The 22,500-nt window shown below is 43.0% G+C and overlaps 1 protein-coding gene across 2 annotated transcripts in view; it reads right to left on the bottom strand.

The window, feature by feature from the left end:
* LOC143296878 (sodium- and chloride-dependent neutral and basic amino acid transporter B(0+)-like) overlaps positions 1-22,500 on the bottom strand; it is a 77,260-nt gene that overhangs the window by 11,171 nt on the left and 43,589 nt on the right. For both annotated transcript variants that reach the window (XM_076608856.1, XM_076608857.1), the window contains 9 exons: positions 20,795-20,926; positions 18,625-18,768; positions 16,777-16,957; positions 15,230-15,371; positions 11,965-12,099; positions 10,354-10,457; positions 9,415-9,539; positions 7,095-7,207; positions 5,124-5,252 (listed from right to left, as the gene is read on the bottom strand). In XM_076608856.1, coding sequence (XP_076464971.1) covers positions 5,124-5,252; positions 7,095-7,207; positions 9,415-9,539; positions 10,354-10,457; positions 11,965-12,099; positions 15,230-15,371; positions 16,777-16,957; positions 18,625-18,768; positions 20,795-20,926 — 1,205 coding nt within the window. The remainder of the gene's footprint in view (positions 1-5,123; positions 5,253-7,094; positions 7,208-9,414; positions 9,540-10,353; positions 10,458-11,964; positions 12,100-15,229; positions 15,372-16,776; positions 16,958-18,624; positions 18,769-20,794; positions 20,927-22,500) is intronic.

The raw sequence follows: 22,500 nt of genomic DNA, 5'->3' as shown, positions 1-22,500 counted from the left end.
TCGAAAACGGTGTATGGCTGCCTACATGGCGGTAATTCAATGCACATCGGTCTTGGAGCACAACACAGTGAGGGTGGGTGGGAAACAAAAGGCGACGGGCGAGTGTCATTGACAGCAAGGTGGGAAATGAGATTCTTCTGCTTCATTAAAAGATTCCAGAACATTTCTGTAACACGTTCAATAATGATACAGGTAACGTGGAAACGACGGTCACTGCATCTGTTAACATTTCGTTACTACCTGTATCCATTTGACGCCATTATCATAACAGTCGACACACGTTCATGTACGACAGTATGGACAAATGATTTTACTGACACAACAGGTAAACTGTTTAAACATGCCAATCGAGGTTTACAAAACAAACAAGTACAGATATCTGATCAGTGATAAACTTCCAACCCACACTAAATAACCACGGTTAACGGGAAAGATGACAAGACGGTAGAGGGAGCGGCGGAGGGAAGGAGAGAAGGGAAGAGGATGTTGGGGTGTTGGAGGGGGGGGGGAGGTTAAAGGATGAGCTGGTGTTGAAGGGGGGGAAGACAAGGTGAGAGGCGAAAGGAAAGAGAATTCTTAACAAGGGGGAAGGAAAGAGAATTCTGAACAAAGGGGGAAGGAAGGAAAGAGAATTCTGAACAAGGGGGAAGGAAGGAAAGAGAATTTTGAACAAGGGGGAAGGAAGGAAAGAGAATTTTGAACAAGGGGAAAGAAAAGAGAATTGTGAACAAGGGGGAAGGAAAGAGAATGTAGAACAAGGGGGAGGGAAAGAGAATTTTGAACAAGGGGGAAGGAAAGAGAATGTAGAACAAGGGGGAAGGAAAGAGAATTTGAACAAGGGGGAAGGAAAGAGAATGTAGAACAAGGGGGGAGAGGGGGAAGAGGAGAGAATCTGAACAAGGGGGAAGGAAGGAAAGAGAATTTTGAACAAGGGGGAAGGAAGGAAAGAGAATTTTGAACAAGGGGAAAGAAAAAGAGAATTGTGAACAAGGGGGAAGGAAAGAGAATGTAGAACAAGGGGGAGGGAAAGAGAATTTTGAACAAGGGGGAAGGAAAGAGAATGTAGAACAAGGGGGAAGGAAAGAGAATTTGAACAAGGGGGAAGGAAAGAGAATGTAGAACAAGGGGGAAGGAAGGAAAGAGAATTATGAACAAGGGGGAAGGAAAGAGAATTCTGAACAAGGGGGAAGGAAGGAAAGAGAATTCTGAACAAGGGGGAAGGAAAGAGAATTTTGAACAAGGGGAAAGGAAAGAGAATTTTGAACAAGGGGAAAGGAAAGAGAATTTTGAACAAGGGGGAAGGAAAGAGAATTATGAACAAGGGGGAAGGAAAGAGAATTCTGAACAAGGGGGAAGGAAGGAAAGAGAATTTTGAACAAGGGGGAAGGAAGGAAAGAGAATTTTGAACAAGGGGGAAGGAAAGAGAATTTTGAACAAGGGGGAAGGAAAGAGAATTCTGAACAAAGGGGAAGGAAAGACAATTCTGAACAAGCCGAAAGGAAAGAGAATTCTGAACAAGGGGGAGGAAGGAAAGAGAATTCTGAACAAGGGGGAAGGAAAGAGAATTCTGAACAAGGGGGAGGAAGGAAAGAGAATTCTGAACAAGGGGGAAGGAAAGAGAATTTTGAACAAGGGGGAAGGAAAGAGAATTTTGAACAAGGGGGAAGGAAGGAAAGGTGTATGTGTGTGTGTGTGTGTATGTGTGTGTGTGTGTGTGTGTGTGTGTTCGTGCGTGCATATCTCTGCGTGTGTGTGTGCATGTGTGTGTGTGTGTGAAAGGAGAGAGACAGAGAGAGAGAAACAGACACACAGAAAACCACAGAAAAAAGACACACATTGAGGTATCCCCAAAAGACACAGAAAAAGACACACACTGAGGTATCCCCAAAAGACACAGAAAAAAGACACACATTGAGGTATCCCCAAAAGACACAAAAAGACACACACTGAGGTATCCCCAAAAGACACAGAAAAACACACAAATTGGAGGTATCCCCCAAAGACACAGAAAAAGACACACATTGAGGTATCCCCAAAAGACACAGAAAAAGACACACATTGAGGTATCCCCAAAAGACACAGAAAAAGACACACACTGAGGTATCCCCAAAAGACGCAGAAAAAAGACACTGAGGTATCCCCAAAAGACACAGAAAAAGAAGACATATTGAGGTATCCCCAAAAGACACAGAAAAAGACACACACTGAGGTATCCCCAAAAGACAGAAAACGACACACACTGAGGTATCCCCAAAAGACACAGAAAACGACACACACTGAGGTATCCCCAAAAGACACAGAAAAAAAGACACACACTGAGGTATCCCCAAAAGACGCAGAAAAAAGACACTGAGGTATCCCCAAAAGACACAGAAAAAGAAGACATATTGAGGTATCCCCAAAAGACAGAAAAAGAAGACACACACAGAGGCATCCCCAAAAGACACAGAAAACAGACACACATTGAGGTATCCCCAAAAGACACAGAAAAAGACACACACTGAGGTATCCCCAAAAGACACAGAAAAAGACACACTGAGGTATCCCCAAAAGACACAGAAAAACACACACATTGAGGTATCCCCCAAAGACACAGAAAAAGACACACATTGAAGTATCCCCCAAAGACACAGAAAAAGACACACATTGAGGTATCCCCAAAAGACACAGAAAAAGACACACACTGAGGTATCCCCAAAAGACACAGAAAAAAGACACACATTGAGGTATCCCCAAAAGACACAGAAAAAGACACACACTGAGGTATCCCCAAAAGACACAGAAAAAGACACACACTGAGGTATCCCCAAAAGACACAGAAAAAAGACACACACACCGAGGTATCCCCAAAAGACACAAAAAAGACACACACTGAGGTATTCCCAAAAGACACAGAAAAAAGACACATTGAGGTATCCCCAAAAGACACAGAAAAAGACACACTTGAGGTATCCCCCAAAGACACAGAAAAAAAGACACACACTGAGGTATCCCCCAAAGACACAGAAAAAGACACAGACTGAGGTATCCCCAAAAGACACAGAAAAAAGACACACACTGAGGTATCCCCAAAAGACGCAGAAAACGACACACACTGAGGTATCCCCAAAAGACACAGAAAAAGACACACACTGAGGTATCCCCAAAAGACACAGAAAAAAGACACACACACCGAGGTATCCCCAAAAGACACAGAAAAAGACACACACTGAGGTATTCCCAAAAGACACAGAAAAAAGACACATTGAGGTATCCCCAAAAGACACAGAAAAAAAGACGCACACTGAGGTATCCCCCAAAGACACAGAAAAAGACACACACTGAGGTATCCCCAAAAGACACACAAAAAAGACACACACTGAGGTATCCCCAAAGACACAGAAAAAGACACACTGAGGTATCCCCAAAAGACACAGAAAAAAGACACACACTGAGGTATCCCCAAAAGACACAGAAAAAAGACACACACACGAGGTATCCCCAAAAGACACAGAAAAAGACACACACTGAGGTATCCCAAAAGACACAAAAAAAGAAACATCTGAGTATCCCCAAAAGACACAGAAAAAAAGACACACACCGGGCATCACACAGAGACCCCAAAAAGACACACATAGTAACCAAAGCACAAACACACACTGAGGTATCCCCAAAAGACACAGAAAAAGACACACACTGAGTATCCCCAAAAACACGAAAAAGACACTCCTGGAAGAGTCCAACGACAAGAAAAAAGAACACAAGCAGGGATACCCAAACGACACAGAAACGGAACTGGTATTCTTGAAACACAGTCAATAAAGAACTGTGGTACCAAAGACTCACAACAACAGAACTGCACCAGACACAAAAAGCAAACAGTAATCCACAAAAGACACAGAAAAAATGACACACACTGAGGTATCCCGAAAAGACGCAGAAAAAAGACACTGAGGTATCCCCAAAAGACACAGAAAAAGAAGACATATTGAAGTATCCCCAAAGGACACAGAAAAAGACACACATTGAAGTATCCCCAAAAGACACAGAAAACGACACACACTGAGGTATCCCCAAAAGACACAGAAAAAAAGACACACACTGAGGTATCCCCAAAAGACGCAGAAAAAAGACACACACTGAGGTATCCCCAAAAGACACAGAAAAAAGACACTGAGGTATCCCCAAAAGACACAGAAAAAAGACACTGAGGTATCCCCAAAAGACACAGAAAAAGAAGACACACACTGAGGTATCTCCAAAAGACACAGAAAAAAAGACACACACTGAGGTATCCCCAAAAGACACAGAAAAAAAAGACACACATTGAGGTATCCCCAAAAGACGCAGAAAAAAAGACACTGAGGTATCCCCAAAAGACACAGAAAAAAACACACACACTGAGGTATCCCCAAAAGACGCAGAAAAAAGACACACACTGAGGTATCCCCAAAAGACACAGAAAAAAGACACACACTGAGGTATCCCCAAAAGACACAGAAAAAAAGACACACATTGAGGTATCCCCAAAAGACGCAGAAAAAAGACACTGAGGTATCCCCAAAAGACACAGAAAAAGAAGACATATTGAGGTATCCCCAAAAGACACAGAAAAAGACACACATTGAAGTATCCCCAAAAGACACAGAAAACGACACACACTGAGGTATCCCCAAAAGACACAGAAAAAAAGATACACACTGAGGTATCCCCAAAAGATGCAGAAAAAAGACACACACTGAGGTATCCCCAAAAGACACAGAAAAAAACACACACACTGAGGTATCCCCAAAAGACACAGAAAAAGAAGACACACACTGAGGTATCTCCAAAAGACACAGAAAAAAACACACACACTGAGGTATCCCCAAAAGACACAGAAAAAAGACACACACTGAGGTATTCCCAAAAGACACAGAAAAAAGACACACACTGAGGTATCCCCAAAAGACACAGAAAAAGAAGACATATTGAGGTATCCAAAAAAAACAGAGAAAAAAGACACACACTGGGGATACACACTGAGGTATCCCCAAAAGACACAGAAAAAAAACCACACACACACTGAGGTAAACCCCAAAAGACAGAAAAAAGACACACACTGACGTATCCCCCCCCCCCCCCCCCCCCCAACACACACGTACCTCCGTGGTAAGAGTCAGACCGAGCAAGAAAAAGACAAAGCAGAAACCCATGACGACACAGAACTTGAACTTGCGTGTCTTGGGAAACACGTCCATAAAGGATGTGGTCACTGTCTCCACCAGCACGAACTGCAACAGACAAAAGCTTTAAGCAGTAGACAACAACAAAAATGACAAATTGCAGGACTGACCACTTCCATAAAGGATGTGGTCACTGTTTCCACCAGCACGAACTGCAACAGACGAAAGCTTTAAACAGTAAACAACAACAAAAATGACAAATTGCATGACTGACCACTTCCATAAAGGATGTGGTCACTGTTTCCACTAACACGAACTGCAACAGACGAAAGCTTAAAACAGGAAGCAACAACAACAACAACAACAACAACAACAAAATAACAATTTGCACGACGAACGGGCAAACTGAAGCCACAGAGAGAGACAAGACAAGACAAGACAAGACAAGACAAGACAAGACAAATTCTTTATTTCGAGGATAATAGATAAGCACTGCTTTGCATTTTTACATCCAGTCCCCGCCCTGAATAGGGTCTACACTACACAATACTAAATAAAATGAAACAACTGTGTTAGGAGAGATACATAACAGAGGAGAAAAAAATATTTAAAAAACCCAACAACAAGAACAACAAGAACAACACACACACACACACACACACACACACACACACACACACGCGGGCGCGCGCGCGCACGCACGCACGCACGCACGCACGCACGCACACACACACACACACACACACACACACGGCATACAGGCACAAGCATGGTGTTAGTAAAATGCATAGTAAAATATGAACAAAATTTAAGAAAGAGAGAGAGAGAGAGAGAGAGAGAGAGAGAGAGAGAGAACACCACAGACAAAGAGAAACAGAAGGAAAGAAACAGACAAACAAACAAGACAGACATCCACAGACATGCGAACATAACGCACAGAATCTAGGGAGTCTCAAAATATTCCACCCCACTAAAATCTCTTCCCTCAACAAAAAGACTAAGAGACCCAACAATCCGGCCCATCAGAATCTTGCGCTTCTACCAGAAACATCTCGACAGCGCATAATTCATCACAAATGTACCCACAATCAGGCATGTTAGAAATTGCAAACAGCGCAATTCATTCGGATGAGACGATAAACCGAGGTCCCGTGTGCAGCATGCACTTAGCGCACGTAAAAGAACCCACGGCAACAAAAGGGTTGTTCCTGGCAAAATTCTGTAGAAAAATCCACCTCGATAGGAAAAAACAAACAAATAAAACTGCACGCAGGAAAAAAAAAAAAACAACGAAAAAATGGGTAGCGCTGTAGTGTAGCGACGCGCTCTCCATGGGGAGAGCAGCCCGAATTTCACACAGAGAAATCTGTTGTGATAAAAAGAAATACAAATACAAACAAATACAAGTACAATATCCTAAAGTCTAGTCCTTCAACCTGTGACACAAAAGATCCCAGTCCATCAAACTCTGCTTCCTCCAGCAGAGACTGACGATTTCTTCTTTTGAGGATGGAAAGAAGAAGCAAATGTCACCATTTTAACCAATCTAAGCTGAAAAGTTAATGAAAGAACAATTACATATATATATATTCACACCGACAGCACTGTATAAACTATTCGCTTTAATAATCCGGTGTTATATAAACAGCTGACTGCGTAGCTAATGAAAGAACAAGTACATACATATTCACACCGACAGCATTGTATAAAACCATTCACTTTCATAATCCGGTATCATATAAACAACTGACTGTGTTTCTTTAAATCAGATGGCAAAATAATCAAACATACTTTCCCCATGGAAACCTGCTTCATAGATTGAAAGGACTAGTGCCCACGGAATGAAAATGGAAGGCACACAGCCTCACCCCATCCCCAATCCCACACACCTCTAAGCAACTTAAGACACGAGGTAACCCCCAGCCACGAAAGACTAGCCTCTCAGCCCACCTGACTGTCCACACCCAGGGTGATCAACATGATGAAGAACAGGATGGCCCACAGCGTCGACACGGGCATCTTCGTCACAGCAAACGGGTACACCACGAACGCCAAAGTGGTGCCTGCATCAATCAATCAATCAATCAATCAATCAATCAACATATCAATCAATCAGCCAACCAACCAATCGATCGATCAATCAATCCATCAATCAACCAACCAACCAACCAACCAACCAACCAACTAACCAATCAATCAATCCATCTATCCATCCATCAATCAATCAATCAACCAACCAACCAATCAATCGATCAATCAATCCATCTATCCATCCATCCATCCATCCATTCACCGATCAACCAGCCAGCCCACCAGCGAGCCAGTCAATAAACAAACAGTATCAGTATCAGTAGCTCAAGGAGGCGTCACTGCGTTCGGTCAAATCCATATACGCTACACCACATCTGCCAAGCAGATGCCTGACCAGCAGCGTAACCCAACGCACTTAGTCAGGCCTTGAGAAAATTAATCAATAAAAAAAATAAATAAAAATAAAAATAAAATAAAATAAATAAAATAAAGTTAAAAATAAAAATTTAAAAAAAGATAAATACATAAAAAATGCTACTACTACTAATAATAATATTTAAAAGGCGCAAAATCTTGATTAAGTCAACTCTAGGCGCGCGCGCGCATACACACACACACACACACACACACACACACACACACAAACCAACAAAAACAAACAAAAAAAAACAAAAACAACAACAACAACAGATAAACGAATCAGCAAATGCGTGAATGAATCAGCTCATGACCCTGCCGAGCCAATCAATTCAACAAACCAGTCCTTGCACCAGGGTACCCTGATAATCAGCAACAAATACTGAACAAATGAATGGGTGAATGAATGAATGAATGAATGAATAAACGGGTGAGAGTAAACGAACGAACGGGCGGGAAAGAAAGAAGAAAAAAAAAAGAAAGAATGACTGAAAGATGGGATGATGATAGAATTTTTGGAGACAAAAGAAATGGAATAAAGACAGAAGTTGTTTATAGCCTTGCACAATATCAAACTATCTACGGCTACGTTAGAGACAGGAACAGAGACAGTCAGGGACAGACAGAGGCAGGGACAGAGAGAGGCAGGGACAGACAGAGAGACATGAACAGACAGGAACAGACAGTCAGGGACAGAGAGAGGCAGGGACAGAGCTGGACAGACAAGGACAGGAACAGAGACAGGGACAGGCAGAGAGACATGAACAGACATGGACAGAGACAGTCAGGGACAGAGAGAGGCAGGGACAGAGAGAGGCAGGAACAGACAGAGAGACATGAACAGACAGGAACAGACAGTCAGGGACAGAGAGAGGCAGGGACAGAGGGACAGACAGAGAGACATGAACAGACAGGAACAGAGACAGTCAGGGACAGAGAGAGGCAGGGACAGAGCTGGACAGACAAGGACAGGAACAGAGACAGGGACAGGCAGAGAGACATGAACAGACATGGACAGAGACAGTCAGGGACAGAGAGAGGCAGGGACAGAGCTGGACAGACAATGACAGGAACAGAGACAGGGACAGGCAGAGAGACATGAACAGACATGGACAGAGACAGGGACAGACATAGGCACAGCCAGACAGAGCCAGGAACAGACACAGACAGAGACAGGGTCAGACAGAGACACATGAACAGAGAGAGACAGGGACAGGGACAGACAGAGAGACATGAACAGAGAGAGACAGGGACAGAGCTGGACAGACAAAGACAGGAACAGAGACAGGGACAGACAGAGAGACAGGAACAGACAGGGACAGACAGAGAGACATGAACAGACAGGAACAGAGACAGGGACAGACATAGGCACAGCCAGACAGAGCCAGGAACAGACACAGACAGAGACAGGGACAGACAGAGAGACATGAACAGACAGGGACAGGGACAGACAGAGACATGAACAGAGAGAGACAGGGACAGAGCTGGACAGACAAGGACAGGAACAGAGACAGGGACAGACAGAGAGACATGAACAGACAGGGACAGACAAAGACAGACGAAGGCAAGAACAGAGACAGACAAACACAGACAGAGGCAGGAACAGAGACGGGGACAGACAAAGACAGGAACAGAGACAGGGACAGACAAAGAGACAGGAACAGACAGGGACAGACAGAGAGACAGGAACAGACAGGAACAGAGACAGGGACAGACATAGACAAAGACAGACAGAGACAGGGACAGACAGAAGCACAGACAGAGACAGGGACAGACAGAGGCACAGACAGAGACAGGGGCAGAAACGAGTAGTCCTTATAACCTCCGCTGGCCACGTCGCCCACCGGCTCGTTCAGTTCAGTGGCCAGGAAGCCGAGGTAAGAGAAGATAACAAATCCTGCGAACACGCTCGTCAGGCAGTTTCCCACAGACACCAGCACTGCATCCCTGCAACACATCCCAGAAACAGAACTGAACGACTGAATAACCTTTATTATATTTTTTTCTTTCTGGGGATAACGGGAGTAAGAAAGATATTGCTATTGTTTTTTTTTTTATCGAGCACCCGAAACGGGGGAGGGGGCGAGGGGGCCGGGGGGAGGGGGAACAACCCAACACACATCATCATACCAAAACCGCATATACATTATAAAAATCGTGGATACATGAACAATAAATCGGAATTTACACAACATTACATAGCTGAAGGAGAGAGAGAATACAAGATATTGAGAGAGAGAGAGAGAAAGAAAGATGCGGATGCGGATGTTTTATTCATATACAGGCCATTGCCCCTCATGAAGGGGTACTACAATACACAAACAAACACAGTCACTGAAAAAAAATCATTAAGCTGCAAGAGATCTGAAATGCGATGCCTTGTACAAGTTTTTTAAGAGAAAGAAAGAGAGATAGAGAGAGTGAGAGAGAGAGAGAGAGAGAGACAGAGAGAGAGAGATAGTGACAGAGAGAGAGAGTGGGAGAGAGAGATGGAGAGAGAGAGATAGTGACAGAGAGAGATATATATAGTGACACAGAGAGACAGAGATAGTGACAGAGAGAGAGAGAGAGCGCGACACAGAGAGAGAGATAGTGACAGAGAGGGAGAGGGAGAGAGATGTGACACAGAGAGAGAGAGAGAGAGAGTGACAGAGAGAGAGAGAGTGACACAGAGAGAGAGAGATAGTGACAGAGAGAGAGAGATAGAGAGAGAGAGAGAGAGAGGAGAAGAAGAAGAACAACAATAACAACAACAACAAACCTGAACACATCATTGTGGAACTTATTATAACTGGACAAGGCGATGAGCCCTCCCCAGGACGCCGACAAGGAGAAGAAGATCTGATTGGCTGCCTCCTTCCACACCTGGGTCACGACAAGCATCAGGCAACAGTGAATTAAAATTATTCTGCCCCCGTACTTGTTAATGCTTCACCCCAGTTCGTATTTCTATGTACCATGATCGTATGTATCCATTTCTTTCCTCTTACAGCACGCATTTCACATCACTTCTTTTCATCATTCTCCTAGATACGATTATACCAATCGATAAGTGCAACAGAAAAATCTACTCATCAACATTTTCATTTGTTTTGTTGTTGTTGTTTTTACAGTGAAACACATCCTGGTTTTTTGTTGTTTTGGTTTTTTGGGGTTTTTTTTTGTTGTTGTTTGTTTTGTTTTGTTTTTTGTTTTTGTTTTTTTCTGTTTACAGGACGCTAATCTATATATTCCTTTATTATCGTTTTCAACAAATCATTGAAGACTTCTTTGCATGTCTGGAGTGCTCAAATCAATGCAACCTGTTTTGGAATAAAAAATACATACACCGATTCTTTCAATCCATAGTAATCAAATATATTAGGCCTCTAAAAAAAAAAAGATTAAAAATCCTTTTTAGAGTTTCTAATATCACAGACTCAAATCTTCGTCGCCATTTTGTTCCTAAAATAAGATAGAGTCCTATGACTTTTAACGTTACCCACTGAGTCTTACCAATTTCACCAACCGTGCAACAATATTGTAATATTCTTACCTATCACACTCAATTCTTCGTCACTAATGTTACCTGAAATGATATAGTATTTCGGCTGAACATTATTCAGACAATAATTTTTTTTTAAATCAAAATATACTGCGCTTTCCACAAGAGAAATATACCAACGAAGCCTGTTATATTCTTTGAGACTAGGACTTTACTTTGTTTTTGTATCATAGAACAGGTTACCTGACCGATCTATATTTTTCTTAAATGTAACCACATTAAAATAATAAACTACTGCACTGTATTTGAATTTGTTTAGCAAGACATGAAGTACTGTTACTCTTCATAAAATGAAGGCACAAAATGCAGACTACTGCTGCTCGCGAAAACAGCAAAGGTTTCAATGGTTCGAATTATGCGCCCTTGTTCTATGAAGAATAATATTTCTCTTCTCTACGCCTCACACATTTTCCTTTACAACAATTTAGACTTTTGTGCTGCATGGTTATCCTTAGATATTATGCATCAGGGGGGGAAAGAAAAGATAACATGGGCAATCGTCTGATTTTGTGACGCCTGTTGGATCCCACAGACAATACCACATAAAGTCTATGTCTCATAATGTCTAAACTTGGGGGAAAAGAGTTTTACGGTAAACTGCATTCCAACCTATCACTAGATGTAGATGGAAAATGAGGAATTATGGTGTTCTGTGATCGAGGGTCACGTCACACCTGGCCTTACAAAACACATCACATTCTACGAGACATGAAGATAACCTGATGCCAATGAAGTAGACTGGTATTCACTGTGTTTGTCATGGATAGGAAATAAACAGAAAGTTTTGGTTTGCTTTTCAAACAAAAAACAAACAAACAAACCCTGTACCTTGGCATTCTTGAGGATGCTGAGGTCGGGACTGATGTAGAAGTCGATGCCCTTGTAATAGCCATCCAGGAGGACCCCACGGATCAGCAGAATGATGAGCACGAGGTAGGGGAAGGTGGCAGTCACGTACACCACCTGGGACAAGACACAGACAAGGACAATGCAGTCTGAAGACAAAGGACACGTTGGTCGTGTGCGACATGCACACAAGTCACGAAAAGTTGTGGGGTTTTTTTTCTCCCCCACCTTCTCTCTCTCTCTCTCTCTCTCTCTCTCTCTCTCTCTCTCTCTCTCTCTCTCTCTCTCTCTCTCTCTCACGCACACTTACACTTACACACACATAAGCATACATTGTCTATGTTAACAAATACTATACTACTGTGAATATAAAACAGTATGTCTAATAAAAAATTCACATAGCAATAACTGGGGCCGGGGCGGGGGGAGGGGGTGCTCATTGCCAAAGGAAGCATAATTCAGCATATAAAATAGTATGAGAATAAAAATGTTACAGGTGAACGAGAGAGACAGACAGACAGACAGAGGGAGAGGGAGACTCGGAGAGACAGAGAGACAGAGCGAGAGAGAGAGGATTAATAATTCTATTCATTTAAGAAAATATCACTTCCACATTTCAACATGGTAATTTACAATAACGAACATGATGCGCCAAGCACAATGTCACCTACATAAAAGCACGCGTGTATCAACACGCTGACATCATTGTGTTGTAACGATGGATACCTTCCTATGAAGGACATGTCACAAAATACAAAGAATGGAAGGAGACGAGTTAGTTACGGGTGTGCGTGTGTTTGTGTGTGTGTGTGTGTGTGTGTGTGTAAGTGGGTGATGAGATGTGTGTGTGTGTGTGTGTGTGTGTGTGTGTGTGTGTGTGTGTGTGTGTGTGTGTATGTGTGTGTGTGTGTGTGTGTGTGTGTCTGTCTGTCGATTTATCAGTCTGTCTGTCGGTCCGTCCTTCTGTCTGTCGGTCTCTCTCTCTCATTTCATCTTTTCTTCTTTACTCTCTCCTCTCTCGTCCCGCCCCCCTCTCTCTCTCTTCCTCTTTTCTGATATGAATTTTCTCTATTTATTCTTGCGCGTTTCTTTCTTCTTTAAAAAAAAAAAATATTTATTTAATTTTGTACCACAAGGGCTGGGTGAAAAAAAAAAGCATTCTTGTCATTATGCTTATACCCTGGAAAAATAAAATTTCGTCCGTTTGTTCTCTCTCTCTCTCTCTCTCTCTCTCTCTCTCTCTCTCTCTCTCTCTCTCTCTCTCTCTCTCTCGCTATCTCTCATACACACACTCGCATCCCAGTTTCTGAATTAACCTTTTGATTGCAACAGTTGTGAAACAACAATGCTGAAAATTGTGACGATGTGACAATAGACACAGACACAGACACAGACACAGAGACATACAGACACAGATATATAGATATAGATGTATATCAAAGACGAACAAAAAAAAAGTAGAACAAGACAGGCAAGGCCTTCAAGACACTTGTGATACACTTTTAAAAAAAAAATTCCAAGCTTTTTATGTATTGGGTATAATTTCAAAATGTAATGTTTAAGATGAGAAAGATCAGTTTAAAGCAAATTAACTCCCCTAGCATTACAGAGTAATTTCTCTTCTTTACTATCTGCACCAAAACGTTTGCAAAATAAATAAAACTTCCATGCTTAGCAAAAGAAGTTCCTGTTTGAACAAAAAATGATAATAATGACTGCTCTAGCTGTTGGGTCAGAATATTAGATCAAAGTGCCAAGTTTAGAGAATACAAAAAATATAAATATAACAGTAAATGCAGTTTGCATATAATTAGGCTTCATTCTTTATTTTTTTTGTGCCCATCCCAGAGGCGCAATATTGTTTTAAACAAGATGACTGGAAAGAACTGAATTTTTCCTATTTTTATGCCAAATTTGGTGTCAAATGACAAAGTAGTTGCAGAGAAAATGTCAATGTTAAAGTTTACCACGGACACACACACACACACACACACACACACACACACACACACACACACACAGACAAGAAGTTCCCCTGGATAACAATAAAACTATGATCAACGCAGCGTGTATTACACACACACTTCTTCGAAGGGGTTATTAAACGTGGTAAATGAAGGTGGCTCATTCCAAGACTGTGCCCCTGACTGTGAATGAAAGCACCCAACTAGCAAGCCAGGGTCCTGGGTTCAATTCGCGCGTAGAACATGTACCTTTAACTACTTCCTCCTATACTAGACCTTGCATGGTGGTATGGATGATAGTCTCTGGTGCGTGAGGAAAATAAAACGTGGAACAGTGAACAGCACTTCAACCACGTAAAATAAATCCAACGTGACAAGATAATCGTCCCGGATAAAATTCCGCAGAAAAAAAACAACAAGAAAACTTTTTGATAGTTGAATAAAACTGAAATATTTGTAATACGGGTAGAAAAGACATGGACAGGAACAGAGACAAAGTGGTCGCGTTGCACGCCGGGAAATGGCACTCAAAATGGACGTTTGCCAATCCCACACAATAAACCATACCCACACCGTGATGACAATCATTGGCCTACACGGAAAGAAACACAGATACAGAGACAATAATCACACACGCACACACACACACACACACACACACACACACACACACACACACACACACACACACACACACACACACACACACACACACACACACACACACACACTACATACAACCATCAGATGAGCACAATACAACACAAACACAACGCAGGGTAAGGACACAGCAACACAGTACGACACGCACACACACACACGCACACACACACAAACACACACACACAACACAACACACACACACACAACACAACACACACACACACACACACACACACACACACACACACACACACACACACACACACACACACACACACAACACACACACACACACACACACACACACAACACACACACACACACACACACACACAACACAAACACACACACACACACACACACACACACACACACACACAACACAAACACACAACACACACACACACACACACAACACACACACACACACACACACACACACACACACACACACACACACACACACACACACACACACACACACACACAACACACACACACACACACACACACAACACACACACACACACACACAACACACACACACACACACAACACAAAACACAAACACACACAGAGGACGAGTTCCACCACACGGTGAAGAGCCTCAGCTTAGCTACCTTGCCAGAAGACTTGACCCCCTTGGACAAGGTGAGGCAGACGAAGATCCAGCCGGCCAGGTAGCACAGCACCAGCTCCCACTTCACGGGCCCCATGTTATCCAATCCCGCACCCGGTTTGCCGATGCCTAGCACGTCGTTCCTAAGTGCACAGAATCATTGCTATATACACAGAAGACGCGTGGAGTCGCACGTACAGGAAACGATTAGTTTTCGAACTCTCTCTCTCCCCTTCTCTTTCACACACACACACACACACACACACACACACACACACACACACACACACACACACACACACACACACACACACACACACACACACACACACACACACACACACACACACACTGACACGCGCGCATGGCAGAATGAGTCATTCTGGTGGTGGTGATTTTTGTTGTTGTTCTGTTATAAGAACAGTTCCATGTACGCACGACAAAACTACCGTTGAACGAAAGGGTTGACACCTCTCCATCCTAACCTTCCATGTCTGATTTCATCACACGATATGTTTTCGAACTCCCTTGCATACACGCATGCATGCACGCACGTACACAGACACATACACACACACACGCGTGCGCACGTACGAACACACACACACACACACACACACACACACACACACACACACACACACGTAGGCACTCTCTCTCCACACACACACACACACACACACACACACACACACGTAGGCACTCTCTCGCCACACACACGCACACACACACACACACACACACACACACACACACACACACACACACACACACACACACTGACGGCAGAATAATGATACCCATGGGATATTGAAGAACACACCCATGGCAAGGCAATGATTTTTGTTTCCTTGACAAAGCACCAAATGCACCAACCACCTCTTCCTGAAGTTATAAGCATTAACCCTTTCACTGCCAAACTCGCATTTACGCAGCAGCTAGGTAGAGGACCCACGTCACTGAAAGGCTGTTATCCATGAACCTACAGCTCTTTATGTTCGGTGGTAGGATAGGCCATATTATTTTCTACACATCGCAAGGGGGGGGGGGGGGGGGGAATCCCCAGCTATTCTTAGACACCATATTTTCTGTGTGTTAAAAGCACAAGGGAATTTTACACTCTAAATTGACTGGCGGTGAAAGGGTTAATGATAATAAAGAAAATTTTTTTTTTTTAAATTGGTACCCCATGACACCGCATCCACCCCACTTCCCCCCCCCCCACTCCCACCCCCACATACACACACACACGCGCGCGCACGTACGAACACACACACACACACACACACACATAGGCACTCTCTCTCTCCACACACACACACACACACACACACACACACACATAGGCACTCTCTCTCTCCACACACACACACACACACACACACACACACACACACACGTAGGCACTCTCTCCACACACACACACACACACACACACACGCACACACACACACACACACACACGTAGGCACTCTCTCCACACACACACACACACACACACACACACACACACACACACACACACACACACACACCACCCCTCCACACCTTAGATAGTCCTCCGTGGGAAGAGTACGTTTGATACCCTCTAACTTGGCCAGGGTAGCGTTCCACAGGGCTGTCATTTTTCCGGCGGTGCTGTTGTAGCATGCGCCGTCAACGCTGGCATCCCAACCGTATGTGTCGGTACAGTTGATCTTGTCCATGAGAGGCAGAAAGTCTCGACAGGCTGTGAAAAAAAAAAAAAATTAAAAAAAATTAAAAAAAATAAAAACCCCAAGCGGTTACGATAACAATTGGTTATTCATGAATAACAAGGCCTCGTTTGAATAGAGAGTTCGTTTATATTTATTTATAGTCTGTTCATCTAAGATGTAAGCATGCACTCAAGGCCTGACTAAGCGCGTTGGGTTATGCTGCTGGTCAGGCATCTGCTCAACAGATGTGGTGTAGCGTGTATGGATTTGTCCGAACGCAGTGACGCCTCCTTGAGAAAGTGAAACTGAAACTGAAACTCATCTAAGATGATGATATTTGACTGAAAATAAATGATATCATTATTATCATTATTATTTGGATCATCATCATTTCTGTCATAATGATGATTGTTATTATTAATTAGAAATCGACATTTCTGTATATTCGAATGAAAAAGGTAGGGGGGTGGGGGGGGGCTGTTGAGGTGGAGGGGAGGGGGCGGGGCAAGAGGGGGGGGGACTAAGAAAGGAAGATAAAGAGAGAGAGAGAAAGAGAGAGAGAAAGAGAGAAAGAGAGAGAAAGAGAGAGGGAGAGAAAGAGAGATAGAAAGAGAGAGAGAGAGAGCTCGTTTGAATAGGGTGATCGACTCGTTCTATTCTATGACTACATTAAGCGTACAACTTTATAGGGTAGGTATGGGTGCGATGATCCAATAATGTGTTATGTCTAATGAGTTAAAGACATGCTTCAATTTTTTTTTTTATTGTTTGCATGTACCCAAAAGCCTTCGTTTGCAATTAGACTTGCCCGTTCGCAGTAATTTTACCCTCAGGTACCCCCTGCTATTTCAAACGTCGACAAAAAAATTGAAAAGAATGAGCAGACGATTTTTTCCTGGAACAACCAATCGGAGAAAGTCTTCGAAAAACAAAAGAACTACGTTTTGACTATCGTAGGACATGTTATCTTTACAGTACACATGTTGAGCTGGTCGCTTTGACTGGGTCGTTCGCAATTAGGCACGCACACACACACACACACACACACACACACACGCGCACACACACACACACACACACACACATACATACATACATACACACACTCACTCACTCACTCACCTCACACACACACACACACACACACACACACACACACACACACACACACACACACATACACTCACTCACTCACTCACCTCACACACACACACACACACTCACTCACTCACTCGCTCACTCACTCACTCACTCACACACACACACACACACACACACACACACACACACACACACATACATACACTCACTCACTCGCTCACTCACTCACTCACACACTTACACACACACACACACACACACACACACACCTACACTCACTCACTCGCTCGCTCACTCACTCACTCACTCACTCACTCACACACACTACAAGGAGCACGTGAAAACCAGGCAACTGTACTTACAGCTGAAACGAAATTAAAGAAACCACAAGATGCAATAAAAACTAATGAGAGAGATAAAATGATACAAAAAACAAGATAAAAGTTGATCCCACACGAACACACAAAACACCTTCACATGCACACGCGCGTACATACACACAGACACAGACACAGACACACACAGACACACACACACACACACACACACACACACACACACACACACACACACACGCGGGAGCACACTAACGACTCACTGGGAGACGCCCATTCCGGTTTACAAGTCTCCCACGGGAGGTCCGAGGTGAAGGAAGCGAAGAGGTAGTACACGCCCCAGCCAATGATCATGTTGTAGTAGATGCACACCAAGGCAGACACGATCACCATACCTGCGCCGATACCTGCACGACGAGAGAGAGAGACAGAGATAGAGAGAGAGACACTGACACTGACACTGATTTTATTGCCATTGGCAAAGATACCCTTTTGGCAAGAGGGTTACAAAACATAGTGCCTATAAGCATTGACCAGAATTGTTTGGCTGAAATAGAAACACGTATCCAAAAGCAAACAATCAATAATGAACCAAAATGTGCTCATCCACACCCGCACACGCTGACGCACAACCACTCATACATTCACACACATCTACACCAACATACATTTATCATCACGCACTCCCCCCCCCCTCGCCCCCTCCCTCCCCATTGTAGCTTTCGAGACGACCATCTGGCTAAACCAAGAGGAGGAGTTTGTATTATACTCCATGTTTGGTGTTAAATATACTTACCATGTCAAACTGATGCAAACTAGGCCTATTGGTTTGCTCTGCTTGGCCAAATTTCGCGCGGCTAACAGTGAAAAGACGGGCCCACCCGCTCTCAGCCAATCAAACGCCTCTAAAAACTATAAGCGCTTAATCATTCCTTTGGCCAAGGCTCTCCACGCCATCTTGTCAGGTTTACGCTCTGTCTCGTCTTACGCTTTTTAGCAAACTTTAATCCCTTAATCCACACTACTCTCCACGGGTAGCCGAGGGGAAAACTAAAATACTGGTATTCTTTCTACGAAAATCGCTAGCTTCGGAAATGAATTTTGCGAAAGAAATAATTGTTTCATCACGTTCATTTGAAGAGTATTGCTATAAGATCTCGTCTTTGTGCAGCTGGTTCACTGGGCAGTCAAAAACAAAATGCATTTCGTCCTCAATATTGTTTGTCCCTGCACACATTGAACACCTGTTATATTAAACGTTCTTTAAATTTAGAAATAAATTGTACTTCATAGCCTACTTCTTGACTGAGCCAAACTATGCCGTAACCATTTTCCATCAGGACTTTCTTCACCAGAGAGACCCAGTTATATCTGCCGGTTTCGTGTTGCAATACTAACATTTCATATGCCTGTCTAGCTAATCTAGTAAATTATTATGTCTTAACCAGTATTTAACTCACTCAGTACGACCAGTCCTCTCTTCTCCTCTACACAGACCCCTCGGATGTCCAGTGGGTGTCTGAATGACCCAACCTTTAGCTTCCGTCGTCAGAACTGTGGTATTCTTTGTCAACATTCACCTCTTCAGTATAAGAGCCTTCCGCTTGCAATATTTTGATGATGGTAATTGGGGTGAAACGCGGTTAACGTCGTCTCTTTCGCCGTTCGTATGGAGAGAGTTAACGGATTTAACGTAAGTTCTTATGTATGAAGGATAACGACCTGTTTCTCCGTAAGTCATTTTATTAGAAGCTTGTAATGGAACGTTCATTATACGCTTCATTGCATAAGCATGAACTTTTTCCATGACAGTATTGTCTAGCAGATCCCAAGAGACAGAGAGAGAGAGAGACAGACAGACAGACAGACAGAGAAAGAGATACAACGGGACTGATTTGTTGTTTCTGGGTTCTTGTCTGTCTCTTTGTTAAGTGTGTGTGTGCGTGTATTTGTGTGTGTGTGTGTGTGTGTGTGTGTGTGTGTGTGTGTGTGTGTGTGTGTGAGAGAGAGAGAGAGAGGGAGAAAATGTGTGGTGTGTGTTTGTGTGGCGTGATCTTGTGTGTGTTGAGTGTGTGTCTGCCTGTTTGTACGTCTCTCTATGTGCGTGCGTGTGCGCGCGCGCGCGTATGCATATGTGTGCATGCGTGTGTTCGTGTGTGTGCGTGTGTGTCTGTGCGTGCGGGCGTGTGTGGATGGATGAGTTTTGTTCTGTGTATGTATATGAGCTCCCCAGCTCCAAACAACTTCACACACACACACACACACACACACACACACACAACACCCCAGCTGCAAACAACTTAACAGACACACACACACACACACACACACACACACACACACACACACACACACACACACACACACACACACACACACACAAGACAAAACGAGCAACACATGACGGGGAGAAAGAGACAGCTAGTGACTGACCAGTGAAGATGGGAGCGAATCTCCAGCAGGTGGCCGGCCCTGAGGAGGAGAACTGGCCCAGGGACAGCTCCAGAAAGAAGATGGGCATGCCCACCAGCAGCAGCATGATCACGTAGGGGATGAAGAACGCCCCTGAAAAGTCAGCGGACACAGTGTGTGTGTGTGTGTGTGTGTGTGTCATTTGCCTTGATAGCTTACAGTACATCCGGCCCTGAAAAAGTCAACCTCAGTATCAGTATCAGTGTCAGTGTCAGTGTCAGCAGCTCAAGGCAGGCGTCACTACGTTCGGTCAAATCCATATACGCTACACCACATCTGCCCAGCAGATGCCTGACCAGCAGCGTAACCCAACGGGCTTAGTCAGGCCTTGAGAAAAAAATAAAATAAAATAAATAAAATAAAAAATAACAAAAATTTGAAAAAAAAGAAATAAAAATAAAATAAAATAAATGAATAAATAAAATGAAAAATAACAAGAATTTATTTTTTTAAAATATTTTTTTTAAAATAGGAATAAAATAAATAAAATAAAAGTAACAAAAAATAATAATGAATTAATTTTTTTTAAATAAATAAATAAATAGATAAATAATAGATAAATACATATTTAAAAAATACTACTACTACTAATGATAATAATATTGAAAAGGCGCAAAATCTCAAAGTCGACCTCAATGTGTAAATTTGCCTGAACTGCATATCGTCCATCCGCCTCGGAAACGTCAATCGCAGTGTCTTCATTGCAAATACCCTTCAGCCACTGAAAAACCATCCACAGTGTGTTATTTGCTCACAGTTTATCCGCCCCTGAAAAACCGTCCACAGTGTGTCATTTGCTCACAGTTTATCCGCCCCTGAAAAACCATCCACAGTGTGTTATTTGCTCACAGTTTATCCGCCCCTGAAAAAAAATCCACAGTGTGTTATTTGCTCATAGTTTATCCGCCCCTGAAAAACCATCCACAGCGTGTTATTTGCTCACAGTTTATCCGCCCCTGAAAAAACCAACCACAGTGTGTTATTTGCTCACAGTTTATCCGCCCCTGAAAAACCATCCACAGCGTGTTATTTGCTCACAGTTTATCCGCCCCTGAAAAAACAACCACAGTGTGTTATTTGCTCACAGTTTATCCGCCCCTGAAAAACCATCCACAGTGTGTTATTTGCCTTGACTGCTCACAAGTTTATCCGCCCCTGAAAAACCATCCACAGTGTTATTTGCTCACAGTTTATCCGCCCCTGAAAAACCATCCACAGCGTGTTATTTGCCTTGACTGCTCACAGTTTATCCGCCCCTGAAAAACCAACTACAGTGGAATTGTTTTCTTTTTTCTTTTTTTTTTCTTTTTTTTCTTGCTAACAGCTAATCCACCCCTGAGAAGTCATCTACAGTTATATTTTTTCTTCGTTAAAAAAAAAACAAAAAAAAAAACTTTATTGCTAACAGCACATCCAGCCCTGAAAAATCAACCACAGTGTTGTTGTTGTTGTTGTTTTTCCTTTATTGCAAATTGCCCATCCACTCATTAAAAATCAACCAGAGTCTTTTCTCTTTTTTTTTTCTTTTTTTTTTCTTTTTTTTTTATTGTATTGCTAATCGTCCATCCACTCAAGAAAAACAAACCATAATGTCTTTTTTTTTTATTGCTCTTGAAAAATCAACCATCGTCTTTCATTTCTATTGCAAATAGCCCATCTGCCCCTGA

Source organism: Babylonia areolata, chromosome 22 (assembly GCF_041734735.1).
Source record: "Babylonia areolata isolate BAREFJ2019XMU chromosome 22, ASM4173473v1, whole genome shotgun sequence".
Taxonomy (NCBI): Eukaryota; Metazoa; Mollusca; class Gastropoda; order Neogastropoda; family Buccinidae; genus Babylonia; species Babylonia areolata.
The sequence above is the reverse complement of the archived record's forward strand: the minus strand, read 5'-3'. Positions and strand labels throughout refer to the sequence as shown.